At 45.1% G+C, this 18,518-nt stretch overlaps 1 protein-coding gene across 1 annotated transcript in view; it reads left to right on the forward strand.

Moving 5' to 3' along the window:
- The window catches only part of LOC137561060 (C-C motif chemokine 19-like), a 75,260-nt gene extending 60,716 nt beyond the window's left edge, over nt 1-14,544 (forward strand). Inside the window, exons 2-4 of the mRNA XM_068272289.1 lie at nt 6,112-6,232; nt 7,233-7,409; nt 14,041-14,544. Coding sequence (XP_068128390.1) covers nt 6,112-6,232; nt 7,233-7,395 — 284 coding nt within the window. The 3' untranslated portion in view covers nt 7,396-7,409; nt 14,041-14,544. The remainder of the gene's footprint in view (nt 1-6,111; nt 6,233-7,232; nt 7,410-14,040) is intronic.
- Nucleotides 14,545-18,518: the final 3,974 nt, after the last annotated feature.

Raw genomic sequence — 18,518 nt, forward strand, 5'->3', positions numbered from 1 at the left:
CTACTGCCAAGCAGTTTTCAGACATTTTGCACTCATAAGGTTTACTTAGGATTTTTGACAAAAAAACCTACATGAAATAGGACGTATTATATCTATATATTTTACATAATGAATTGGGCTTGGACACTGAAACAAAATGTTGTACTTTTTCTGGAGATATAATTTAGATACGTTTTTGAGAGAAATACACTTCACAACTAGTGTTGGGCGAACACCTGGATGTTCGGGTTCGCGAACGTTCGCCGAACATGCGCCAGATGTTCGGCATGTTCGGCCCGAACCCCGAACTCAATGGAAGTCAATGGGGCCCCCGAACATGCCGCTTTTGGGGGCCCTATGGGGTCGCAGGCATAAGGGGGGAGCATTCCCCGATCGCGGGGGGGGCGGAAATTCCCCCCACCCCCTCCGCTAGCGCTCCCCCCTCTGCCCGCTTCCCCATAAAAAAAGTTGGCGGAAAGTTCATAGTACCTGGCTGGCTGGCTGGCAGTGACTACGAGACGCGTGAGGCGTCACGCGTACCCTCGTATGCGTCATCACGTAGAGGACGTGAGGTCAGAGAAAGGGCGGAAGTACCACAAGGGTACTACCGCTGAACCGCCCGCTGCCCGGCCTCAACGCGTCTCGTAGTCACTGCCAGCCAGCCAGCCAGCCACACCACAGTGCCAGCCAGCCAGGTACTATGAACTTTCCGCCAACTTTTTTTATGGGGAAGCGGGCAGAGGGGGGAGCGCTAGCGGAGGGGGTGGGGGGAATTTCCGACCCCCCCCCCGCGATCGGGGCATGCTCCCCCCTTATGCCTGCGACCCCATAGGGGGGCCATATTCGGGCGAACAGGGCCCTGTTTGGCCGAACAGGGGCCCTGTTCGGGGGGCATTGAGTAGTTCGGGCGAACCCGAACTAAAAGGCCGAACACCATCAGGTGTTCGGTCGAACTCGAACAGCACCCGAACAGGGTGATGTTATGCAGAACCCGAACAGTGGCGAACACTGTTCGCCCAACACTATTCACAACTGAGGGGTTTTACCCCTTCAGCATCCAAGCAATTTTCACCTTTCAGCTCCTTCCATTAATTTGCCAATAACTTTATCTCTACTTATCAGAATGAAATGTGTTAAATGTGTTTTTTTTTTATCACGAATTAGGCTTACTTTGGGTGGTACATTATGCCAAGAATTATATTATTCTAAATGTTTTTTGAGGGCTCGTTTCCACTAGTGCGGCGTGCGTCTCGTAGACGCACGCCGGCACTGAGCGGGTGGGCGGGATCGCAGGCGATTCCCATCAGCCGTGCCATGCACGGCTATGGGAATCGCAGCCTCCGCCGCGAATTCTGTGGGGGTTTCCGGCCGAATCGCTACTGCAAGCGATTCGGCCGGCGGCGCCGTTGTCCCCTATGGCAGAGTTTCCCCGCGCGATTTGCCTGCGGGGAAACTCTGCGGATTCGCGGCCGTTTCCGCGAGAGTGGAAACGGGCCCTAATGGAAAAATAAGAAAAAAATTGGAAAAAAATCCTTATTTTTCAGTTTTCGGCCATTATAATTTTTAAATAATGCATGCTACCGTAATTAAAATCCACGTAATTTATGTGCCCATTTGTCCCGGTTATTACACCATTTAAATGATGTCCCTATCACAATGTCTGGCGCCAATATTTTATTAGGAAATAAAGATGCATTTTTTTTCAGTTTTGCATCCATCATTCATAAAAAGCCCATAATTTATAAAGTAACAGTATTATACCGTCTTGACATACATATTAAAAAGTTCAGTCCCTAAGAAAACTATTTATGCATTTTTTATAATTGTAAATTTATTTCATTGTATTTTTTTACAAAAAAAAAAATGTTGGTAACTATTGGGGAGTGTGGGAGTCAAGGGGTTAATTTAAAATGTAAAAACAGGTCTTTGCATTTAAAAAAAAATACTTTTAGATGTAGTTTTACTATTTGGCCACAAGATAGCCCCAGTCTTTTTTTTTTTTATACGTCCTGTAAGCAAAATATGTATGCTTACAGTAAGTGTACTGAAGATGGGAAACTTTTATTTATTAGAATGATCGAGCAGCTTCTCATAAAAGGCGCAGATCATTGCTACGGGGACTTAGATCAATGATTAAGAATTGCTTTCCCATTCATTGATCTCCTGGCGGGCAGATGGCAACATGAACAAGCGCACAAATAAGCGGGAGCGCTTACAGCAGTGGTAGCAGCGGGAGTACGTATATTTACTCCCCTGGGCGGTTAGATGAAGTCTGCAGGGGAGTAGATATACTGTACTGAAGCTGTGAAGTGGTTTTTAAAAAAATCCAAGCATATAAGATGTGTGTAGGTAGCCAAGTATAGGTGCCGCCAGTACAGCTAGCCAGATATAGGTGCAGCCAGTATAGGTAGCCCGGTATAGGTGCAGCCAGTATAGGTAGTCAGGTATAGGTGCAGCCAGTATAGGTAGCCCGGTATAGGTGCAGCCAGTATAGGTAGCCCGGTATAGGTGCAGCCAGTATAGGTAGCCCGGTGTAGGTGCAGCCAGTATAGGTAGCCCGGTATAGGTGCAGCCAGTATAGGTAGCCCGGTATAGGTGCAGCCAGTATAGGTAGCCCGGTATAGGTGCAGCCAGTATAGGTAGCCCGCTATAGGTGCAGCCAGTATAGGTAGCCAGGTATAGGTGCAGCCAGTATAGGTAGCCCGGTATAGGTGCAGCCAGTATAGCTAGCCCGGTATAGGTGCAGCCAGTATAGGTAGCCCAGTATAGGTGCAGCCAGTATAGGTAGCCCGGTATAGGTGCAGCCAGTATAGGTAGCCTGGTATAGATGCCACCAGTACAGGTAGACAGGTATAGGTGCAGCCAGTATAGGTAACCAGATATAGGTGCAGCTAGTATAGGTAGCCCGGTATAGGTACCGCCAGTACAGGTAGCCAGATATAGGTGCAGCCAGTAAAGGTAGCCCGGTATAGGTGCAGCCAGTACAAGTAGTCCGGTATAGGTACCGCCAGTACAGCTAGCCAGATAGGTGCAGCCAGTATAGGTAGCCCGGTATAGGTGCAGCCAGTATAGGTAGCCAGGTATAGGTGCAGCCAGTATAGGTAGCCCAGTATAGGTGCAGCCAGTATAGGTAGCCCGGTATAGGTGCAGCCAGTATAGGTAGCCCGGTATAGGTGCAGCCAGTATAGGTAGCCCGGTATAGGTGCAGCCAGTATAGGTAGCCAGGTATAGGTGCAGCCAGTATAGGTAGCCCGGTATAGGTGCAGCCAGTATAGCTAGCCCGGTATAGGTGCAGCCAGTATAGGTAGCCCAGTATAGGTGCAGCCAGTATAGGTAGCCCGGTATAGGTGCAGCCAGTATAGGTAGCCTGGTATAGATGCCACCAGTACAGGTAGACAGGTATAGGTGCAGCCAGTATAGGTAGCCCGGTATAGGTGCAGCCAAGATAGGTAACCAGATATAGGTGCAGCCAGTATAGGTAGCCCGGTATAGGTGCCGCCAGTACAGGTAGCCAGATATAGGTGCAGCCAGTATAGGTAGCCCGGTATAGGTGCAGCCAGTACAGGTAGTCCGGTATAGGTACCGCCAGTACAGCTAGCCAGATAGGTGCAGCCAGTATAGGTAGCCCGGTATAGGTGCAGCCAGTATAGGTAGCCCGGTATAGGTGCAGCCAGTATAGGTAGCCCGGTATAGGTGCAGCCAGTATAGGTAGCCCAGTATAGGTGCAGCCAGTATAGGTAGCCCGGTATAGGTGCAGCCAGTATAGGTAGCCTGGTATAGATGCCACCAGTACAGGTAGACAGGTATAGGTGCAGCCAGTATAGGTAGCCCGGTATAGGTGCAGCCAGTATAGGTAACCAGATATAGGTGCAGCCAGTATAGGTAGCCCGGTATAGGTGCCGCCAGTACAGGTAGCCAGATATAGGTGCAGCCAGTATAGGTAGCCCGGTATAGGTGCAGCCAGTACAGGTAGTCTGGTATAGGTGCCGCCAGTACAGCTAGCCAGATATAGGTGCAGCCAGTATAGGTAGCCAGATATAGGTGCAGCCAGTATAGGTAGCCCGGTATAGGTGCAGCCAGTATAGGTAGCCAGATATAGGTGCAGCCAGTATAGGTATCCCGGTATAGGTGCCGCCAGTACAGCTAGCCAGATATAGGTGCAGCCAGTATAGGTAGCCCGGTATAGGTGCCGCCAGTACAGGTAGCCAGATATAGGTGCAGCCAGTATAGGTAGCCCGGTATAGGTGCCACCAGTACAGGTAACCAGATATAGGTGCAGCCAGTATAGGTAGCCCGGTATAGGTGCCGCCAGTACAGGTAGCCAGATATAGGTGCCGCCAGTACAGGTAGCCAGATATAGGTGCAGCCAGTACAGGTAGCCAGATATAGGTGCAGCCAGTATAGGTAGCCCGGTATAGGTGCAGCCAGTATAGGTAGCCCGGTATAGGTGCAGCCAGTATAGGTAGCCCGGTATAGGTGCCACCAGTACAGGTAGCCAGATATAGGTGGAGCCAGTATAGGTAGCCCGGTATAGGTGCCGCCAGTACAGCTAGCCAGATATAGGTGCAGCCAGTATAGGTAGCCAGATATAGGTGCAGCCAGTATAGGTAGCCAGATATAGGTGCAGCCAGTATAGGTAGCCCGGTATAGGTGCCACCAGTACAAGTAGCCAGATATAGGTGCAGCCAGTATAGGTAGCCAGGTATAGGTGCCGCCAGTACAGCTAGCCAGATATAGGTGCAGCCAGTATAGGTAGCCAGATATAGGTGCAGCCAGTATAGGTAGCCCGGTATAAGTGCATCCAGTATAGGTAGCCAGATATAGGTGCAGCCAGTATAGGTAGCCCGGTATAGGTGCCACCAGTACAGGTAGCCAGATATAGGTGCAGCCAGTATAGGTAGCCCGGTATAGGTGCCACCAGTACAGCTAGCCAGATATAGGTGCAGCCAGTATAGGTAGCCAGATATAGGTGCAGCCAGTATAGGTAGCCCGGTATAGGTGCAGCCAGTATAGGTAGCCCGGTATAGGTGCCGCCAGTACAGGAGGAGGGCCCAACATCATCCGCCAGCCCTCTCCATGGGCCCTCCTCCTGTGCACACCTGCAGAGCTGGAGCAGCGGTGCGGTGTGTAATTAATTCATCCGATTGCTCGCTTCATGTGGGGTCTCCTCCAGCAGCAGGCTCTTCTCTGGCTGCCCAATCTCTGTATGACGCGTACCACCTATTCTGTTCTACAATTCACAAAATGTGATAACGTTAGTTTCCTACCTACCACCTTCACAATTTATAGGTAACGACAGCAGTCCCAACCACCACAGGTGTGTTTCTGCAATATTTCTTTGGGGTGACCCCCTTGAAATGACTGCAGAAGAGGCATATCGCCCAATTTTTTTGAGATGAGAAAATAGGAACACTTAAGCCATGCCCCTGCCCCACCCCTGATCACGCCCTCGCCACGCCTCTAGTCACGCATACTATAAAGATTTCATAAGAAAAGTTTGTTGTTTTATAATTCAAACCACGCTGGTCCTTTCTATTCTGGTCCATTTTCCTTCATAGTAACATTTTAAAATTAGTAATATATCAATTTCAAGTTTAGAGTCAATCAAACACATTTTTAGTATAGAAATATATATATTTACATAGAAAGAGGGACAAATGAGGGTGAAAGAGGGACAGATGGACAGGACTCCCAAAAAGGGACTGTCCCTCCGAAAAAGGGACAGTTGGGAGCTATGGAAGAGGCCTTGCCCTGAGAAAAGTGATATTGGGCTCCGGTGAGACGACCAATTAGTAACAGATAACAGTGTCTAGTGACAATCCCTCTTAAGGATGCTGTGCACAAAATTGAGTGCAAAAACAAGTATAACATGTGAAATGTAAACATTGCTTATCGCCATATCAATTAAATTTTAAAATCATACTTACGTGTAATCGTCAATGCGATCATTTTATGTGAAATTTCACGTAAACGACATAAGCACACTGTAATCATCACTAGCAGCAGCTCATGAAAGTTGGCCATAGAGGGAAAACTACCAATTATTTTTTTCATGAGCATCTGTAAACTCTCAGTCCTGTCTGTAGGACTAACGTAGAAAGGTGATTTTCTGTATCGCTTTGTGTGTTGCAGGTTCCGGAAACCCGGTGGCGGACTGCTGCCTGCAGACCAGTAACAAGCCCATCCACCACAACGTTGTTACCGGATATGAGATGCAAACCACCGACAAAGGGTGCATGAAGACCGCCGTGCTGTAAGTAAAGGCCGGAGAATGGAATTGCTCATCAGCGGAGGTGAAGCGACCTCTATTACACTGTACAGACATACTGCCTACAACCCGACCAATCTGAAATGGGGGGGAAAGGGTTACCTTCTTTGTTGTGCAAACATTCCACTCAGTGGTGTAACAAAATTTTGAGGGGGCCCCCCAGTGTTGAAACCATTTCCCTTGCCTAACCCTGGTGACCAGGGCCGGTTCTAGACTTTGCTGCCTGAGGCCAACTTGTGGGAATACCCCCCCCCCCCCACACACACACAATTTGGAGTGATCGCACGGCACCCGACAATTGACTCTGCTTCATTTAATGTTCTCACATGACATGCTGCAGCTCAACACAATAACACACTGACTAACTGGCAGCGAGTATGTCACAAGCAAACTGCTCACCCTCAACCAGTTGGCCGGCCTCCATTCCTTGCTTGCCTTGCAAGCACTGGGTCCCTGGTTCCAATCCCAGCCAGGTCAACATCTGCAAGGAGTTTGTATGTTCTCCCCATGTCTGTGTGGGTTTCCTCTGGGCACTCAAGTTTCCTCTCACATCCCAAAAACATAGAGATAAATAAGTTAATTGGCTTCCCCCTAAATTGACCCTAGACTACGATACATACACTACATGATACATACATAGACATATGACAGTGGTAAGGACTAGATTGTGAGCCCACCTGAGGGACAGTTAGTGACAAGACAATATACTCTTGCGAACACTTCCTTCTTTGCTATTTCCCCTGTGACTTATGGTGATTTATTATTTATTGCCCCGATGAAGGGCCCATAATAAACTGGTCCCGAAACGTTGGCTGTAAACGCCTCAGTAAAGGTAGTTATTTGGAGTGCAGACTCACAACATGTTTTGTCATTTAGCAGAAAAGTTAGGTGCAACCAACAAACTTCCCAAGAGCCCGACCCTGGACCATAGGTTGTGTATAACGTAAGTCTTCTCAATTAATGTATAACTAGAATATGTCTGCAGGTTCTTAACCAACACCAGACCCTCCCGGAAGCTGTGCGCCCCTGTAGGCTCCCCCTGGGTTATCAAGCTGATGAAGAGACTGGACAGGCTGAAGAAAGAGACTAAAAAGAGGGAGAAAGCTGAGCGAAAGTCCAAGAAGCCACCACAGACAAAGCTGGAATAAACCAAAATACATACGTGAGTTGGGTCTGTCATTTCTTTATCTACATCTGCATTCCCAGCATTTCTATAGCATGTCCCCTTTGTATTAAAAGTGTTAAAGAGGAACTCCAGTGACAATAATGTAATAAAAAAAAAGTGCTTTATTTTTACAATAATTATGTATAAATGATTTAGTCAGTGTTTGCCAATTGTAAAATCTTTCCTCTCCCTAACTTATATCCTGACATTTATCACATGGTGACATTTTTATTGTTGGCAGGTGATGTAGCTGCTGCATGCTTTTTTGGCAGTTGGAAACAGCTGTAAACAGCTATTTCCCACAATGCAACAAGGCTCACAGACAGGAAACTGCCAAGACTACGTACTTTTCTTGTGGGAGGGGTTTCACCACAATATCAGCCATACAGCGCCCCCTGATGGTCTGTTTGTGAAAAGGAATAGATTTCTCAGGAAAAGGGGGTATCAGCTACTGATTGGGATAAAGTTCAATTCTTGGTCAGAGTTCCTCTTTAACCCATTCAGGTTCCGTGGTTTTCACGAGAGAAATGTTCACCTCCCATTCATTAGCCTATAACTTTATCACTACTTATCACAATGAACTGATCTATATCTTGTTTTTTCCGCCACCAATTAGGCTTTCTTTGGGGGGTACATTTTGCTAAGAGCCACTTTACTGTAAACGTATTTTAACAGGAAGAATAAGAAAAAAATGGAAAAATTCATTATTTCTCAGTTGTCAGCCATTATAGTTTTAAAATAATACATGCCTCCATAATTAAAACTCACGTATTGTATATGCCCATATGTCCCGGTTATTACACCGTTAAAATTATGTCCCTATCACAATGTATGGCGACAATATTTTATTTGGAAATAAAGGTGCATTTTTTTCTGTTTTGCATCTATCACTATTAACAAGTTTAAGATAAAAAAAATATAGAAATATTTCATCTTTACATTGATATTTAAAAAGTTTAGACCCTTAGGTAAATATTTACATGTTTTTTTTTTTTTATTGTAATGTTTTTTTTTTTTTATAGTAAACATTTTATTTGGATAGTTTTGGGAGGGTGGGGGGTAAACAATAGATTTATAATGTAAATGTGTGTTGATTTTAATTTATTTTTATTTTCAGTTGTAGTATTACTTTTTGGCCACAAGATGGCGGCCATGAGTTTGTTTACATGATGTCACTCTAAAGGTGGCCATACACTGGTCGATGTGCCATTAGATCGACCAGCTGACAGATCCCTATCTGATCGAATCTGATCAGATAGGGATCGTATGGCTGCCTTTACTGCAAACAGATTGTGAATCGATTTCAGCCTGAAACCGATCACAATCTGTTCAGCTGCTCCTGCCGCCTGTCCCCCCCCCCGTATACATTACCTGAGGCTGGCTCCCGGGCGTCTTCTCTGCACTGCACCGCACTGCTGTTCTTGCTCCATCCCGGCGCTTCCTGTGTTACTCCGTGACCAGGAAGTTCAAATAGAGCGCCCTCTATTTCAACTTCCTGGTCACCGGAGTGACACAGGAAGTATAAGCGTACACTGGGAGATGCGGAAATGCGGTGCAGCGAGGAGAAGAGGACCCCGGAGCCAGCTTCAGGTAATGTATACATGCTCGGATCGGGCCCGAATCGTACGCCGCAAGCGACGCGCTCCTACCGCCGGGCGATCGAGGGTAATTTCCCGCACGGCGCGATCGACGGTCCGATCCGATTTCGGGAGGGAATCGGATCGGCGGGTGCGTTTAGCGCAAGCGATTGGCAGCAGATCCGATCCCAGGATCGGATCTGCTGTCGAAACGGCCGTGAATCGAGCCAGTGTATGGCCTGCTTTAGCGTAACACACGCTTAGAGTGGCGCATCGGGAAGGGAACGGCCAGAAAAGGCGCAGCTTCCGAGAGAAGCTGTCGCTTTTTCAGCGGGGGAGAGGAATCAGTGATCGGGCACCATAGCCCGATACATTGATTCCCTGACTACCGAATCCGCGGCCGGGAGTGCGTGGTAGCGCACATGGTTTCTGGACGTAGTTTCTACGTCCAGAAACCAAAATAGGTTAAGCTTAAAGGACCACTATCGTGAAAATCGTAAAATTAAAAATACATGTAAACGTATGCAAATTAGAAGTATGTTTCTTCCAGAGTAAATTACTTTTCTCCCATGTTGCTGTCACTTACAGTAGGTTGTAGAAATCTGACAGAACCGGCAGATTTTAGACTAGTCCATCTCTTCTTGGGGGATTCTCAGAAAGGCTTTTATTTTTTATAAAGATATTCCCTGAAAAGGATTTATACAATGATGCTGGCCTGCTTTCCTGCTCGCTACACACTTTTTTGGCAGTTGGACTGAGCAACTGCCTTCGTTAGGTGCTTTTGAAACAAAACCATGAGAATCCCCCATGAGGAGATGGGCTAGTCCAAAACTTGTCGGTTCTGTCAGATTTCTAGTACCTTATGTAAGTGACAGCGACATAGGATAAAAGTAATATATGGCTCATTTTGCTGTGAAAGAAACATACTTCTTATTTGTATGTGTTTACATGCATTTTAAATTTACAAAATAAAAAAATACATATATTTATTTTAAAAAAAAAACACAAATAACGCGGCAGCAGTGATCCCAACCCACCAACTAAAAGCCCTGTTAGTGGGCAGAAAATGAAGCAGGGGAACTACTTGTGTGCTGAGTTGTACGGCCCTGCAGCAAGCCCTTAAAGCTGCAGTGGCCTAAATTGTAAAAAACAGCCTGGTCACTAAGGGGGGGGGGGGGGGGGGGGGGGTTGGAGGGGGTAAGCCTACAGTCTAAGGCTTCTTGCACACTGCAACCGATTCCGATTCCGCTTAAAAAGCGGAATCGGAATCGCGTGCAGTGTGCAAGAGGCCTTAATCAGTTTTTACATCCGATTCAGTTTCCGATTTGCAGTGTGCAGGGGGCAAACTGCAAATCTGAATCGGAATCGGAAGTAAAAACCGATTAAAAAGCGGAGTCTGAATCTGAATCGCTTGCAGTGTGCAAGAGGCCTAAAAGTGGTAAAAGTGTACTGCGGCTAAACATAATTTTAGTGTCTGGAAGCTCACCCCCGCCACCCCATATGCCGTCCAATGCCCAACTAAACAACCCAGACCATTCTGAGCAATCACATGCACATTAATACTGTAACTGAGTAGCAAATTTCAATGACTAACGCTGCTTTTTTCTGTCCCCCATTATGCCTTCTTCTGCCCACTTTGTGCCTCCTTCTGTCCTCTGTGTGCCTCCTTCAATCCCCCTGTGCCTCCTTCTTTCCTCCGGTGTCTCCTTTTGTCCCCCTTTGTGCCTCAATCTGTCCCCATTGTGCATCCTTCTGCCCCACTTTGTGCCTCCTTCTGTCCAACTCTGTGCTTCCTTCAGCCCCCCTGTGCCCCCTTCTGTCCTCTTTTGTGCCTCCTTCTGGCCCTCATGCCTTCTTGCTTGTCCCCCTGTACCTCCCGCTGCTCCTCTGTGTACCTCCTTCTCTCCTCCTGTGCCTCCTTCTGTCCTCCTTTGTGTCTCATTGGGCTCGATTCACAAAGCGGTGCTAACCCAGTTAGAGACTTTAGGCATGATAACCATTGCACCACTCTGGTGAAAAGCCAGTTTAGGTGTGATAAGTTTAGGCATGCTAAGTTTAGGAGTGATAAGTTTAGGCATGCTAAGTTTAGATAAGTTTAGATCGCTTGCAAAGTCCCGCACGCAAAGCAGCGCCATTAAACTTTATACAAAGTGCACCAGACTTTGCTAGCGTAAACTTTTGATCAGCTGTGCACTGCGGTGCTAACGCAGTTGGCGCTTAAACTTATCATGCCTAAACTTATCACACCTAAACTTATCATGCCTTAACTTATCACACCTAAACTTATCACACCTAAACTTATCATGCCTAAACTGAGTTTAGGCATGATAAAGGGCTTTTCACCAGGGTGCTAACTGTTAGCACCGCTTTGTGAATCAAGCCCATTCTGTCCACCATTGTGTCTCTGTTTGTCCCCCATTGTGCCTCCTTCTGTCCCCCTGTGTGACTCCTTCTGTCCCCTTGTGCCTCCTTCTGTCCTCCTTTGTGACTTCTTCTGACCCTCGTGCCTCCTTCTGTCTCCCTGTGTGCCTTCTTCAGTCCCCCTGTGTCTCCTTCTGTCCCCCTTTGCAATTCCTTCTGTCCCCCTTGTCCCTCATGAAAATGGAAAAATGGAGCCCTGCATTTTCTGGTGAAACACTGCCCACATTACGTGTATTTTCTTGTGAAACGCTGCCTCATTTACGTGTATTCTTCTGGTGAAACAATGCCGCAATAAGTGTAATTTCTGGTGAACCGCTGCTGCATTACGATTATTTTCATGGGGAGGGGGGGGGGATGCGCCTCAGGTTTTCTTGCCTGGAGTGACAAAATGGCTAGAGTTACAAAAATAAAAACACTTGTAAATGTTTTTTTTTAATTACATCATTTAAAAAAAATTACATAAATACCTTAGGGACTTTTTTTTTTTAATGTATGTCATGAGGGTATATTACTGTTAATTTTGCAAATAAAGGCTTGTAATAAGTAATATAGTATAAACAAACACAAAGTGGAAAAAATACACCTTTATTTCCCAATAAAATATTATCGTCATGCACTGTACTAGGGACACAATTTAAACGTTGTAATAACCGGGGCAAATGGGCAAATAAAATGTGTGAGTTTCATCTACAATAATACATTTTATTTTTTAAAGTATAATGGCTGAAAGCTGAGAAATTATGTTTTTTTTTTTTTCTTTTTTTTTCTTCTTCTTCCCTGTAAAATGTATATAAAATAAAATTATTCTTAGCAAAAAGAACAAAGAAAGCCTAGTTTGTCCCACAAACAAATAATATATAGATCATTTCAGTGTTATAAGTAGCGATACATTTATTGGTGAATGAATGGTAAGAGCATGATGTGAAAATTGCTGTAGTTTTGAAGGGGAAAAAATACCTGTGTTAGGGAAGTGGTTAAACCTTAACTGAACTTCTTCAAACCTAATCATAACCCAGTACTAAACTTTAATCATCTACCACCCCTCCACCACTCTGCACTTAAAGGACTTACGAGGTGACATGTGACATGATGAGATAGACATGTGTACGTACAGTGCCTAGCACACAAATAACTAGGCTGTGTTCCTTTTTTTCTTTCTCTGCCTGAAAAAGTTAAACATCAAGTATGCAAATGACAATTTCTGTCTGGGTCGGGACCGGGTCGGACTGGGTCAGACTATAGCATAACCCTCACTGATAAGTAATTACAGCCATAAAACACTTTCCTGTCAGTAAATGGCTTTTAAGAGCAGAAAAGAGATAAAAAGGGTCAATAATTCATACGTTTGAGCTCTGGCATACTGCAATGAATGTGTCATTGAGCAGAGACAATGAAACAGTAAAAACTTAAAAACTAGATTTAAATATAAAATAAAACTGTGGGATATCTAAAAAAGTCATTTTTAGGAGAAGTAGGATAGATATAATTGTTTTTCTCAGAAGTTTATTTTCACCTCGTAAGTCCTTTAAAGTGAATGGGAACCGCATTTAAAAAAAAATGAAGTAAATACTTACCTAAGGAGAGGGAAGGCTCTGGGTCATATAGAGCCTTCCGTCTCCTCTCTCGGTGCTCTCTATCCTGTGTTGGCTCCCCCCCATATCATTCCCCCGTCAAAAGGGAATTTGGAAGTCTTCGGGAGCCGTGTCCTCCTGAAGACGTGTGGCTCCATACTGCACAGGCGTGAGCGTGCAAGAGAGCGTGCTTGCGCAGGTGCAGTACAGGGCGGCCCTTCTTCAGGAGCACTCGGGCTCCCTGAAGACTTCTGAAGCCTCCTTCGACCAGATAAAGCAGTATTTGACTAATTTAGTCAAATACTGCTACCGGGCGAGCCAGCACCGGAACGACGGGACCAGGAGAGGAGTGGGAAGGCTCTATAGGACCCAGAACCTTCCCTCTCCTTGGGTAAGTATCTGTCTCATTTTTTTAAATGCAGTTCCCATTCACTTTAAACTGAAAACCCACGTGAAGATGGATCGGGGATCAGCGATGGCAAACAAATGTTCACCAATCCATATTCACAATTGCGCAAACCACAATGCAAACAATAGTTTAAATGATCATAGTAAATTTTACACAGAGGACAATGGAGATCTGAACGATTGCTCCTTTAGTGATCCGGCATAATGATTGTGATTGCTGCACATCTTTATACATTATTTAGCAAAATTTCACTAAGCGATGTTACCCGAATATCACCAAAACCAATTGTTCGTTGTGAAAAAAAGTCACCTGATGCGAAAAAGTGGCTGCAAAAATATGCAATCTGCAGCGATGTGTGGATGCAAGTGGAGAGTGTATCAAAAGGGATAAAAGATATTTACCTCAATAAAAAATGTTGTTGTTTTTTTTACTTAAAGATCAGTTATTCCTTTTTAGACACACCTGGAACCTCATTGGTTGTCACTTCATATGTTCCCTATCATTACTTTCCCATCACTGATGATTACATTCTGTGTGTTTGGAGTGAATGTACTCTGTGCATGTTTCCTGATGGATGATGTCAGAGTGCAGAGAGATGAGATCAGCCCTATAAGCACATGACTGCCATGTGACTGTTATTGTTTCTGCAGGTGTCCTGTGACCGTCCCCAGAGCTCTGCACCTCCCCATCCAATGCTGAGCACATCGGTGCAGCCATACCCTCCGGCAGATCACCTGTAGCAAATGCTGAGAGCCTCCAATCAGCAGGAACCGGACAGCCTACAACTGAAACACAACTCTTCTTTGTGTTACAATGAATGTAGTGTGAGATCTTCAATCTTCAATCTTTACACCTTACTTCCTACTCCCCTCTCTGTGCATCCCTCTCTCTCTCCCCTTCACCCATCCCTCCCTCCCCCCCCTCCATCCTTCTCTCCCTCCCCCTCCTCATCCCTCACCTCTTCCCCCCTATCTCCCCACACTTACTTCCTACACACCCCTCTGTGCATCTCTCTCTCTCTCCCTCATCCCTCTCTCCCCCTCCCTCACCCCTTTCTCTCCCCCCTTTCATTATCCCTCTCTCTCCCTCTTATTTTCTACACACCTCTCTCTCCCTCAACCCTCACCCATCCCTCCTATTTCCCCACACTTACTTCCTACACACCTCTCTGTGCATCCCTCTCTCTCTCCCTCATCCCTCTCTCCCCCTCCCTCACCCCTTTCTCTCCCCCCTTTCATTATCCCTCTCTCTCCCTCTTATTTTCTACACACCTCTCTCTCCCTCAACCCTCACCCATCCCTCCTATCTCCCCACACTTACTTCCTACACACCTCTCTGTGCATTCCTCTCTCTCTCCCCTTCACCCATCCCTCCCTTCCCCCTCCATCCTTCTCTCCCTCCCCCTCCTCATCCCTCTCTCCCCCCCTTTAATTATCCCTCTCTCGCCCTCTTATTTTCTACACACCTCTCTGCATCTCTCCCTCCCCCCCCCCCTCTCTCCCACTTTCTACACACCTCTCTGTGCATCCTTCTCCCCCTTCCTCTCTCCCCCTCACTTTTATATTTTATTATTACCTTACCCCCCCTCCACTTTTTCTCTTTACTCTTATACTCACCCCCCCCCCCCCCGCCCCACACACACATTCTGTATGTTTTTCATTTTTTCTTGCAGCCCATTGATGCTGCCACTTTCTTTCTCTTTTCCTTCTAGTCTAGACTCTCTCCCTGCTTTCCTCTTGTTGATCTCACACCCCTCCCATCTTCCCATCACTCTTTTGTCCAAATCTCTCTCTCATCTCCCTCTTCTCTCCCCACCCCTCTCCTTTTCTCTCCCCTCCTTTTGTCTCTCTCCCTCCTCTTTCTCTCCATTTATCTCCCCTCTCTCCCCCTCCTTCTCTCTTTCTACTTCCCTTTCTCTCCCTCTGCTCTCCTCTCTGTTCTTTTTTTCCTTCTCTTCTCTCTCCCCTCCCCCTCAGCATTTTTATATATATAAGCTATCCCAGGCTACCCCCTGCTATCTCTGTATATATACTGCCAGTCTGAATATAGTTATACAGGAGAAGTTTATGTACTTTTGAATTCTGACTTCTAGTTTGGCTGGATAGAGTACTGGTTAAGGGCTCTGCCTTTGACATGGGAGACCAGGGTTCGAATCCTGGCTAGGTCAAGTACCTATTCAGTAAGGAGTTCAAGGCAAGACTCCCTAACATTGCAGGGTGGCCTCTTGAGCGCGTCCCAGTGGCTGCAGCTCTTGAGCGCTTTGAGTCCGACAGGAGAAAAGCGCTATACAAATGTTCAGATTATTATTATTATTATTATTAGTTTTTGCATCATCTACACAAAAAGATAATTATTTTTATATATTATTTTTTGTACATCCATCCACATTGTATAAACTTACCTTATTATGCTATTTTCCACTTATAGACTTTTATGACTCAAATGTTTAATAAGATGTAATTTTTTATATTTTTTTATTGTGACATTTTATTTTTCTCACTTCAACCAACATAGAGCTGTATCATGTATTGCCACTAGATGGCGGCAGGTGTTTAAATATAAATCTGTCCACTATGCCTCTATACTGAATCCAAGTGCACAGAGAGTCCTCCAACTCTAATAATATTAACTTTTCTTACATCTGTTGCGCTGTTGTGCTAAAGGGGGAAAAAAGTAAATACGGACACACACACACACATTTTAGTAGTGTACCTAGTACTAAGAATAAAAAAAATAAAACATTTTAAAAACTCACTGTGCACCCCAATACATTTTTTAACACCTTCACTAATTAAATAAAAAAAAATATTTCTTGTGCTTTATTGTTAGCATTCAGCCAATATAAATATATACAATTCCTAAGCATATAATTAGAGGATTCTGAATCCCAGAGAACTGTTGAGTTGGACCTTCAGCAGCCTTGTTGACTAAAGTCTTGTCCTTTCCCCTCCAGCCACTAGATGCTGCTGTTGGAAGACAAGAGACGCTTATTCAGAATAACAGAGAGCCTGTCTTCCTTCTAATGGAACAGTAGCAATTTTCTATTAACTTGAATCTTACAAAGTTGGTACTGTTCTTATGCATTTAAACAAAACAAAAATTATTAAGATTCTTTTTTTTTTCGATGTCCACATATGTGACATCTTGTTGTGTTTTACTGCTGGGATATATTATACAATGTCACCACATACAGATATAAGAAAATTGTACACTCTGATGGTACGCCTTCATCTACACACAGCAATCCGATTGTTCTTTGGTTGGACTGAACATTATCAACCAAAGTTTTTAAGTGGTCATTCAGAATCTGCTGGCAGAAAAAAGATGACTGATCATTACCCGCCATATGTCCCTTCCAATGAACGTTCTGCTGTTTTTGCCCAGTATATCTGGTCAATCGTTTGACCGATCTAACGGCTGGACTGATATGAGTATTGTCAGTGTTAGCTATACGAGAATGTCCTTAAAAATGATTCTTAGACTGGATTGTATGGCTCCAACTGCCGCTTTAGTCACCACACATGCTACAATCTGCTTCAAAGTCACAAAGCATTTTCCAGTGTATCCAGTCACTGCTGTGCGCAGCTTAATTGAGAGAGTTGAGCATCCCTGACCATTAGAGATGGCCGGTGAGATGTACATTGAATGCAAATTGAATGCTGTTGGGAGACCAATGATGATTATAATCTGTTAATTTTCGCAGCAATTACAGCCATACGTAATTATGATTTGGACATTCAACTGATTTTGTGTAATCCATTTGTAATTTTCGTGTCATTTCCTGGTGGTTAATAGCAGAGCCCCAATAAATGCTATTTGTCACCAAAACTGACATGTATGTAAAAAGACACTGAAGCAAAAAAAACCTTATGATATAATGAATTCTATGTGTAGTACGATAACTAATAGAACGTTAGTAGCAAAGAAAATAGTCTCATATGTTTCTTTTCAGTTATATAGCTTTTTTTCCCCCTTCATTTTCTAATATGCGCAGTTTACACACTACACAGCATTCTAAAGGATTTTACAGAGCAGAGCTAATGACTTTTTGAACTTTCCTCTGCAGGAAAACCATAAACAAACAAGAAACAATGAGGGCTGGTGCACACCAGAGCGTTTTGTGAGCGTTTTTAAAAACGCTTGGGGATAGAAAAGCGCTTGGGTAATGTATTTCAATGGGCTGGTGCACACCAGAGCTTTTGTTTTTTCCCCAAATGCAAACTCGGGGTCTGCAGCATTTTTGAGATTTCTGAGGCGTTTCTGCCTCAATGGTAAAGTATAGGAAAGTGGAAAACCGCTCTGAAAATCGCTGGATCAGAGCGGTTTTCCAGGCGTTTTTGTTACAGAAGCTGTTCAGTAACAGCTTTACTGTAACAATACATGAAATCTGCTACACAAAAACACTCCAAAAAACGCTAGGCATATTTAGAAAATCTCTCTAAACATGCCTAGAATCGCTCTGAAAATCTGCTTCTAAAACCTCTAGCGTTTTGCAGATCTGCTGGAGGTTTTTGGTGTGCACTGGCCCTGAGAGATGGCCTGTGGAGATAAGAGCTTCAAAAGACAGTGCTGTCCACCACTTTTATGGTCGTAGAGCTCAGTGAAGCTCTTTAGCATAGATAACAACTGAAGTTTCTTAACTCTTCCTGTACTGGAAACAATATCAAACTCATATCTGTGCTGCTAATGTTGTATTTCTTAGCTGTACTACACATACAATTCATTAAATCATACGTTTATTTTCATTTCAGATTCCCTTTAAAGGGATACTGTAGGGGGTCGGGGGAAAATGAGCTGAACTTACCCGGGGCTTCTAATGGTCCCCCGCAGACATCCTGTGCCCGCGCAGCCACTCCCCAATGCTCCGGCCCCGCCTCCGGTTCACTTCTGGAATTTCTGACTTTAAAGTCAGAAAACCACTGCGCCTGCGTTGCCGGGTCCTCGATCCCGCTGATGTCATCAAGAGCGCACAGCGCAGGCCCAGTATAGTCTGTGTCTGCGCAGTACACTCCTGGTGACATCAGCGGGAGCGAGGACACGGCAACGCAGGCGCAGTGGTTTTCTGACTTTAAAGTCAGAAATTCCAGAAGTGAACCGGAGGCGGGGCCGGAGCATTGGGGAGTGGCTG

This window comes from Hyperolius riggenbachi, chromosome 1 (genome assembly GCF_040937935.1).
Source record: "Hyperolius riggenbachi isolate aHypRig1 chromosome 1, aHypRig1.pri, whole genome shotgun sequence".
Classification (NCBI taxonomy): domain Eukaryota; kingdom Metazoa; phylum Chordata; class Amphibia; order Anura; family Hyperoliidae; genus Hyperolius; species Hyperolius riggenbachi.